The 9,224-nt window shown below is 44.1% G+C and overlaps 1 protein-coding gene across 9 annotated transcripts in view; it reads left to right on the forward strand.

The window, feature by feature from the left end:
* LOC102675860 (protein turtle) overlaps positions 1–9,224 on the forward strand; it is a 53,539-nt gene that overhangs the window by 7,841 nt on the left and 36,474 nt on the right. For all 9 annotated transcript variants that reach the window (XR_004149802.1, XR_004149803.1, XM_031508607.1 and 6 more), the window contains exons 2-4: positions 2,327–2,509; positions 3,275–3,582; positions 6,403–6,536. Coding sequence is in view for 7 of the 9 variants with exons in the window: in XM_031508607.1 (XP_031364467.1) it covers positions 2,327–2,509; positions 3,275–3,582; positions 6,403–6,536 (625 nt within the window). In the remaining 2 variants the exon portion in view is untranslated. The remainder of the gene's footprint in view (positions 1–2,326; positions 2,510–3,274; positions 3,583–6,402; positions 6,537–9,224) is intronic.

Below are 9,224 nucleotides of genomic sequence, written 5' to 3' on the forward strand. Positions count from 1 at the left end.
CTCTCTCTCTGTCTGTGAAATTTTCGATCGAGATCGATGTAATCGAAGCGGGTTCAAAGGTTGATAATTATCCCTCTGTTCCAAGACTCGACTCGACTCGATCCCCCTCTCCCTTCTTCCCACGGGAATCGAGCCGATCGTCCGGTGTCCCCGGTGCGTGCATCCGAGCACGTATTTCGCTAATCGATTCGATCCCGCGTCGGGCGGAATTTCAATCGAGAGCGCGATCGTCGAATTCCACTTTATAGGGCGAAATAATACGTGTAGTAAAGAGAGGCGGTTTTGCCTCCTCCTTTTTCTCCCTCCAGGTGATGACAGTGGCACGGAACCGCGGAGGCTAAGGTGGTGGGGGCGTCGCGGCGAGGTGAAGAAGTGGCGAGGCTCGTGAAAATTGGGGCCGGGAACGGACGATCCGGGCAGCGGTAGTGGTGGCGGAACGGCAGGGGTAAGTGTTGGGCGAGTTCGAGGATGAAAGGATTGTGGTTGCTTGATTTTTAAGTTATTTTTAATTTTTTATAACGGGTCTAGTCTTAGTTTTTCTCTTTTTAATTATTAGAATATTGGAAAGAAAGTTGTTGCGATTTTTAACTGGTAAATTCGAATGCATGTAGCTTGGCTCGAAGAAAAATTTATTAATCAAAATAAAGACAAAATTGCGAAAAAATTTTGCAATTTTTGGCAACGAGAGACAAGTTTTGTTATTCCGGTTGAATAAAATTCTGGTATTCCTGAAATTGGAATAGGAAAATTGTTCGAATTTACTTCTTGTCTATTATATTTCCACACCCTGAAAAATCAAAAAAGTTAATTCGAAAATGAAATTAATATCACAAATTTTCATAGAAAAATTATATACCAAGTCAATACAATTTAACACCAACTTAATCGAAAATAGAGCAAAATCAAAATAACTTTCTTTCCAACCTAATGCATTCGATCTATAATTATTAAAAATTAATTTCAAATTTCATCTAAAATTAACGAATTTAATCATATTTATTAAAATCCAATATTAATTTATCAAAATAAAATTTTTTTATTAATCCTTACAAAATTTATCATTAATAATTATTTTAAATTTTATATATAATTCATCGTTAATTAATTTTTAAAACTGTAAAACGTAATTTCCTCTATTTTTTTCTTAATTTTAAATAATAATTATAAAATTAACCTTTTTCAAAATTATTGTCGCGACGAGTCGAGACGATTTATGCTCGGTGAATTTCTCGAACAGTTAACTCACCCGCGAATTAACTTTTACTATCCTTGTCAAGGAGAGAAAATTCGAATATAAATCGCCATTCACCTATTATCCTCTCTCTCTCGTTCCTTCGATACCTAAAAATCAAACTCATCTCTCGCTTCGAAATCCGAATCTTGCCTCATTCTACTTTGAAAATAATATCCCTATTGCCCCTCCAACCGAATATCAACTAATCCCTCCTAAATTGCATTCCTTCACAAGAATCCCTTCGCAAGATCATACGCGTGACGAGGCGAGGAATCCGTTTGCGCCGAAGCGATATTCTGAAAAAAGTCAAACGAATTTCGTCGCCATTTCCAAAATCCAAGTGAGTCACCGTTCGAGTGCGAAGATTGAAATCGTTGGCGAAATGGAGGGGAGGGAGAAGAAAAGTGTTGGAGACGCGCGATTAGATCGAATTAAGTACCTCGAAAGGGGAAGGGGAAGTATAACGAGTGGAACGCATTCCGCTGTTTATCGACTACGCCGAAACGTGCAATTACACACGTGTGTTGGAATAGGCGATTAGGGGGTATAATTTATTCGATTCGGTTCGATTTAATTGAAATACAAACGGAAGGGGAAGAGCACCGTTTCGCTTTTCCTGTTGTTAACACAGAATACGGACGACACTCTGCTCGCTCAAGGCTCTAATAAAAAATATAGCATGAATTTATGCACTTTTTAAAAATATAACTCACGTTATATTTTTTATATGTTTGTTTATTGTGTAGGCTTTTTTATTATATTATATACATTTAAGTATTATTTATTATAGAAAATTAAATCGATTAATTATTATTATTCACTTTACAAACTTATAATAATGCTTGAGAGTGTGATGAAGCATTCTTTTTTGCGCAATAGTTTCGCTTCTTTTTCCATTCGACGAACAGATTTTTATATTTTTTTGTCGAGAATTTCCTCTTTTCTTGATTAATTGCTTCGAGTTTTTGTTTTTAATTCCTCGAGTCGTGGATCGAAAAATCGTTAAAACGAGATATCTCGTCACGTGTTTATTCGAGCTTCGAATCACGAGGAAGAAAAAAGAAATTTTCATCGTCTTTTTGTGATTTACAGGTACTATGGGAGCGGGGGTATGGGGGGCGGAGGAGGGCTGCAAGCCACGGACCTCCGGCGAAGGCTCGAGTCCACGAGGTGTTCGGGAACCACGACTCGTCGTCCCCAGAGTCCTCCTCGTTCCTTAAGGTGCGATGCTTCCCGACCATGCCACGGATACACCACCAATGACCAGGAAGAAAGGTAAACCCTCTCCCTCCCTTCCCCTTTTTTTCCTTCCTTCCTTCCTCGTGTCTTCCTTGCATTATTTTGGAAATAATACGATTTCGAATTAATTCAAGTGAATCCCTTTCTTCCACGTTTTCTTCTTATTTTAGAAATAATACGAATTTGAATTAATTCAGGTAAATCTCTATTTTTTTCTCTCTCTCCCTCCCTTTTTTTCTTTTCTTCCTTTCATGTTTTTTCCTCGTGTCCTCCCTGCATTATTTTGGAAATATTACAATTTCGAATTAATTCAGGTGAACTCTCTCTCTTTCTTTTTTTCCTTTCTTTCATTCCACGTTTTCTCCTCGTGTCCTCCCGTTGCATTATTTTGGAAATAATACGATTTCGAATTAATTCAGGTGAATCCTTTCCCTCCCTTCTCCTTTATTCCTCTTCCTTCCACGTTTTCTTCCTATTTTAGAAATAATACGAATTTGAATTAATTCAAGTAAATCTTCTCTTTTTTTTCTCTCTCTCTCTCTCTCCTTCCCCTTTTTTTCCTTTCTTTGTTCCACGTTTTCTTCTTGTGTCTTCCTTGTATTATTTTGGAAATAATATAATTTCGAATTAATTCAAGTGAATTCTCTCTCTCTCTCTTTCTTTCTCTTTCTCTCTTTCCCTCCTCTTTTTTCCTTCCTTCCTTCCACGTTTTCTCCTCGTGTCCTCCCATTGCATTATTTTGGAAACAATACGATTTCGAATTAATTCTGGCTTCCTCGAACGTGATTTTTCTTCCAGCAGAGTCGAGTTGCAAGCGACTCTCGCCTCCGGTCAACCCACGTGTACAGGTTGGCGGCCGTGCAGACGACAGGACGGGAGGAAGGAGGATGGAGAAGGGAAAGGAGGGTGGAGGTGGTGGAACGGCGGATCCGGCGTAATCGGTTCCGCGCGCGGGGCGAGGATCGTCGGCACGGATCGTCAGGATGGGAGGAAGGAAGGAAGGAGCGGGAAGAGGCATCGGCTTCGATGGCGTCGAGGGGATTTACGGTGGATCGCGGACGTGGCAACGAGGACCCTCCTCCTCGGTATCGTGCTTTTCGTTACGCCAGGTACGTGTTTCTCTCCTAAATCCAAACTTTACTCCTCCCTTCTTTTTCATTCCACCCCCCTCCTGGATTAACGGAGGGCCTGTCTCAGCCGTGGGATAAGATCTTCGAACTCGTCCGACTATCTTTTCCTGACGATTGGTAAATAATAATCTCCGCTCCAAACACGTGGAAAACCTTTCTCGGATGGAAAGGGGGAATTTCGATTTTCCACTCGTGCAATTTCTTTCCATGCTTCTTCTCCTCTTCGTGTTTTCCCCTTCGAACCGACGGTTTCAATTTCGAAACCGAGCTTTTCACTTCTTCTCCTTCCTCTTCTTCTGATCAAGATGGAACGAACGTCGAGACGAGTGAAACAAAACAGGGAGAGAAAAAAGATCGAAGCCCAGAGTCTGTCTTTCGCGTACACCGATTGTGAGCAGATATGAAAAGGGTCGCATTTAACCAATTTATCGGAACGAGACGAATAAAAAGGCAACACGGTCGATGCGTCCTCGTTCCAAAGGTTGTTTCCCTCTTTTTTTTTTTTTTTTTTAATTCATGGAACACGACCACTACCACCATCCCCCCTTTCGACGCTCGTTAGTTTCATCGGCGAAAACAATTTCATTAAAAACTCTGGCCTCTCGTCCTGGAAAACTCGCGTTGCACATCCTGCTAATGACGCGCGTATGGAAACGTTACGAATCGATGCGATTAAAACTCCATCTTCTCGCACTCTTTCCACGGGAATAGACGTTTCCCCTCGCCAAGAATCCGAATCAGATCGATTTTCCGAATTTTCGAAATCGAGACTCGTAAAATTAATGGTGAGATTTTTCGAGGAATCTTTCGCTCGATCGATTTTCCAAAGAAGAGATTCGTAAAAAAAAATTTGGTAAAATAGTATCAAGTCGTTCCAACTTAATTTATTCATTTTCCAATTGTGTTTCCAACGAAATCTCCTTCAAGAATTCTGTATCGTTGCATTCCTCGCTTGTCACCTCTCTACACGAACGACTCGAATTTTTGCCAAGTGACGAGTGTACGTAACCGTTAAAACTTCTAATTCGTTCCAATGTCGAAAAGAAAAACGGAAGAGTCTTATCGAGTCACAATTTTTTATTCTGATCAACTTTTTCTTTGTATAGAATCCTTTAAACTTCTCCATTCCGACTAATCCCTTTGATAAACCACTTTTCTATCACTTTTATATAACAATTCAACAGTTTTATTACAACCCGTGGAACATCTTTCCAAATATCTAAGATCGTTCCTCCAAGTAGTCGAATAAGCGAATAAAACGGCGAGCCGATGAGAACTTTCGCTGTGACCCGAGCACGCCAATTAATTCCTCACCCGGTTTTATTTGTATAAATCGATTCGAGGGGGCTCGTTCCTTCGATTCCCCGGGGGGAAAAATTTGGAAATAGGGGGAGGAGGAAGGGGGGAAGCCGCGCAACGCGGGGTGGTGCGTTTCGATTAAATTCCTCCTCGAGATTGCCGGGATTCTGGGGGAGGTCGGGGCACGGCATATGGTCGCTATAAATTACGCGTAGCTTCGAGGCATCCGCTCGCCAACGATCAACCAACAACGCTTTCCGTACCCGCGTTTCGAAGCCGGCCCAGATGGCGAGCGATCAAACTCGTGCTTCTGTCTCCTCCTCCTCCTCCTCTTCATCGAGGAGGGTACGTTGCCCTTGTGCCTAAAGGTCCGTTCCACGAGACGAAAGACGAGCGCGCGCGATCGATCCAGCAGCCTGGAAAAAAAAAGTTGGGCCGCGGTTTCGTGCCGCCTCTCTCTCTCTCTCTCTCTCCGCTCGACAATTTCGCTGCCCGATAAACCCCCACGCTGCTGGGTCAAAGCTGAGGCCGTTCACCCACTTGCCCGATATATATATATCGCTTAACCGAGAACACCGTCCAATTACGCTAAATAATTAAAATCTATATATATATATATATAGAAGCGAAAGTTAGTCTCCGGGAGAATGCTCGTTAACCCCCGGTTAATTGCTTCTTCCGCGTCATCCCAACGACGTCGTCATCGTCGTCGTCGTCGTCGCGCGATTAACTCGCGATACGTGTTGGCTTGGCACGATCGAATGGCTCCTCGTTTCACGGTTCGCCGGTGACTGAAAATTTCAAGCGAGCGACAAATGTGGCAACGTAGCTCGTTACGCCTGTCCTATCGCGTGTCGAAACCGCCGAAAGTAAAAGAGGAAGGAAAGAGGCTCTCTCTCTGTCGTCTTCTCTCCGATGGACGCGCGCCAGGTGCGGATATTCGAATCGCGAGCCATTGTTTCCAACGGGCGAATAGGCAATCTCGCGCTTTTTACGCTGCGTCGGCCGGCGTGTTCTCTCTCTCTCTCTCTCTCTCTTTCGCAAATTCTCATTTGGCTGTTTCGGGCGAACACCTTCTCCGTATATTCCCCTTTTTCCGCGCTCTCCTTTCGCCTCCTTTGTCTTTATATTCCACGTGCATGAAAACAACTCTTTCGATCGATATATCCTTTTTCCAATTTTCTCTTTCTTCGTTTAACGCGTCGAAGATGGCGTTTTTCCTTCGTCCTTTTATTTGTCGTCACCCTCGATATCGAGGATAAGAGATTCAGAATGTGAACGCGTTTCGCGAGACAATTATCGCCGTCAGCAGGATCTTTGAGGAGCAAATAAAATACGAAAATCGATTGGCATAATTGCCTCGAAACTTGGATACTCAAAGTCAAAGTCGGCCGAGAAAGTATCGCGGGTACGACGATCGAGGCGAAACGGGAAGAGGAAGGCGTTGTTGAGAGATTGGTCGGTGAAGTAAAAGATGTTGGAAATGGAAATATGTTTCAGGTCTGTGCAACCAGGACGCGGTGCACATTACGGCAATCCTTGGGGAGAGCGTTGTCTTCAACTGTCACGTAGAGTTCCCCGGTGAGCACCCAGTGCCCTACGTTCTCCAATGGGAGAAGAAGGTAGGAGATGCGGTACGATATCGGACGATACCCTCTGCTCTCTATATCCGTGAGTTAAATACGTGGGCCCCACTCGACGCTCGCCACCGACATCCCCCCGCGTTCCGCCATCACCGTCGTCGCATCGCCTTTCAACGATTTTCTAACGCCTCTCTCGCGTGCGTCTCTCGTACTCTTCTCTCATTCTTTCTCTCATCGATTTTTCTCCGCGCTCCTCTTTTTATCGCGCTCTTTCTCCGCCGATCATCGCCCGTCGCCACCATCGATCGCCATCGTCGTCGAAAAACTTTCCCTTTCTCTCCTCCTCGCGAATTCGACGAGGAAGCGGAGGNTATATATACAACGTTTCTTCTTCTTTTTTTTTTGTATATTGTATATTACATTCGATATGATTATCGTATCGTATATTTTTCTTTTCACTCGATATACTATATTATGTGTATCTGATCCGGACTGGAGAGGGCAGAGAACGTTTTCTACGACGTCGAATTCGACGACGAGAACAACTACAACAACTACAACTACAACTATAACAACAACAACGACAACAATAATTAATAACGACCAATTCATTCGACCACATCCGTTCTCTCAACCACCTATAATATATATCCCACTCTATATATATATATATATCTCGTTTCGCGACTCTCTCTCTCTCTCTCTCATTATTCGCACTTCGAATCCTGTCAATCATCCGCGATACGATTGCGATACAATTGGAGCGTCGAGGCGCGCGTCGCCAAACGATCGATCCTCGATCCATCGATCGATCCTTCCGATCTTAATCGAACGCGCCTCGCCGCACCAACCATCTTTTCCTTCCCCCCCTCCTCCCCAATCTTTTATCGCGGAAACAGTTGATTGCACCGTTCTTCCTTTCTTTCTTCCTCTTCGCTCTCAATCTCTTCCGATCTCTCACCGAAAATACCGTTTCCGCATTACGCCCCCTTCCCCTCCCTCCTACACTCGATCGACTCGATATTTCGAGCTGGTCGATCGAGGGAGGAGGGGGGTAGATAACAGGGGGGCGATGCGACGATTCCCCCCCTTCCTCCTCTCGAAGGCGGGGAAATGGAAAAGTTCACGTCTCTGTCTCTCTAACATCTGGTGCTTTTGCATGGAGCCTCGAGGAGGCGCGAGCGGGCCCGGTCGGGCCCCCACCCCTCTCCTCCTCGAAGAGGAGGAGAGGAGGGGAGGGGATCGACGAGGCTCGCGCGCGATGCATGTCCTCGTTATCTGATAAATAGCGTTCTCGTTGGAGGAATAATAATTGAACAACCGCGATCTCGGCGAGGCAGGTTGTTGAGCACCTTGCATGCCGTAGTTTCTTCCGCCTAGAAACTTGTCTCCTGTTTCTCCGTTTGTCAGAGACGAAAAAGACGAGACATCGGCTCGAAAAGTTTTTGCGAACCCCTTCTCCCAGATCTAAAAGGTAAAAAGGGAGAATCGACGACTCGATTAACCCGGCTCGATTACCGGACGATTTAGAGAAACGCATTAACCGTCGATTCAATATTGACAGGGGGCAAATCCTGCGCGTCCATCCTCCGTGTAATTAATTAACGGGATCGATCGGGACACTCGACAATACGACTATGATTGCGCTGCCCGATATTCGATTTCCGAATAAATAAAATAAATTCACAAGCTTTTCGAGATAAACTCTCGAGAGATAGTCGATTCGTCGCGATTAATTAAAAGTAAAAGTATTGCAAGAGGAACAAAACAACTGATGTTTGCGCCACTCCTGAGGGTAGTACCCCATATCGGCTTAGCCAGCCAGATTATGTTAAATGGCGTAATATTTCCGGCGTCAGGAAGCTGAAGACGTAGATATTTTGCTATCCTTAGGAAAAACCCTGCTCTCGTGCTGTTATGCAGTTGGACCTACCCCATTTGAGAAGACGGTTCGTTTAGTCCAACGAAGGACCACGAGGAGGTAGAACCGTCTATTGCCAGATCCCGTGCACGAATTGGAAATTCGAAATGGGGGAGTCTCGTTTCCTATTTCCTTTTTTTTTTTGCTGGATATAAATCTCGCTGCGACTGACACGCTAATTTCTGTCTCTCTCTCGATGCCTTTGGATGCGTACCACGAACCTATCGTGATTCGTGACTGAAAATTGGAGCGTTGTTTGGAAACAAAGGGGAAGGGGAGGGGGTGCGTCGAATGGTACGTCAAAAGGACGCAGAACCGGATGCGTTTCGAGATCGTTTCGCATCGTGGCTCGTTCCTTGCGCCCTCCTCGTATTCGCTCTTTGCCGATTCTCTCCGGCTGGCTGGATGAAAGGGAGGCAAGGCATTAGGGAAGGTTGTTGCGTACGCGAGTGGAGCGTTTCCTCCTCCACGAGTTTCTCTTTTTCTCGTCTCCTCGGGGAACGGAGAGAGAGAAAGAATAACAGGAGCTGGACAAAATTATTTTCTTTCGATTTAGAGCTTGTAGGGAGATTTATTGTCTCGTCGAAAGTATGAGAAGAAGAAAAAGAAGTATGCAAACATTTGAAATGATTTAAGTGGTCGCGCAAAATATCTGCGTAACGAAAGAAATTAGCTTGGAAAGAGAAACTTTGGATCTTGAGATGGATATGGGCCAAACAGTGATAATTTAACAAAATAAAAACGATGAAACTGTAACCAACCGGCGAATAAAAATAAAATACGAAGTTAATTTTACGTTTAATTTACGAAAAAAAAAA

The sequence above is a fragment of the Apis dorsata genome, unplaced genomic scaffold (genome assembly GCF_000469605.1).
Source record: "Apis dorsata unplaced genomic scaffold, Apis dorsata 1.3 scaffold_92, whole genome shotgun sequence".
Classification (NCBI taxonomy): Eukaryota; Metazoa; Arthropoda; class Insecta; order Hymenoptera; family Apidae; genus Apis; species Apis dorsata.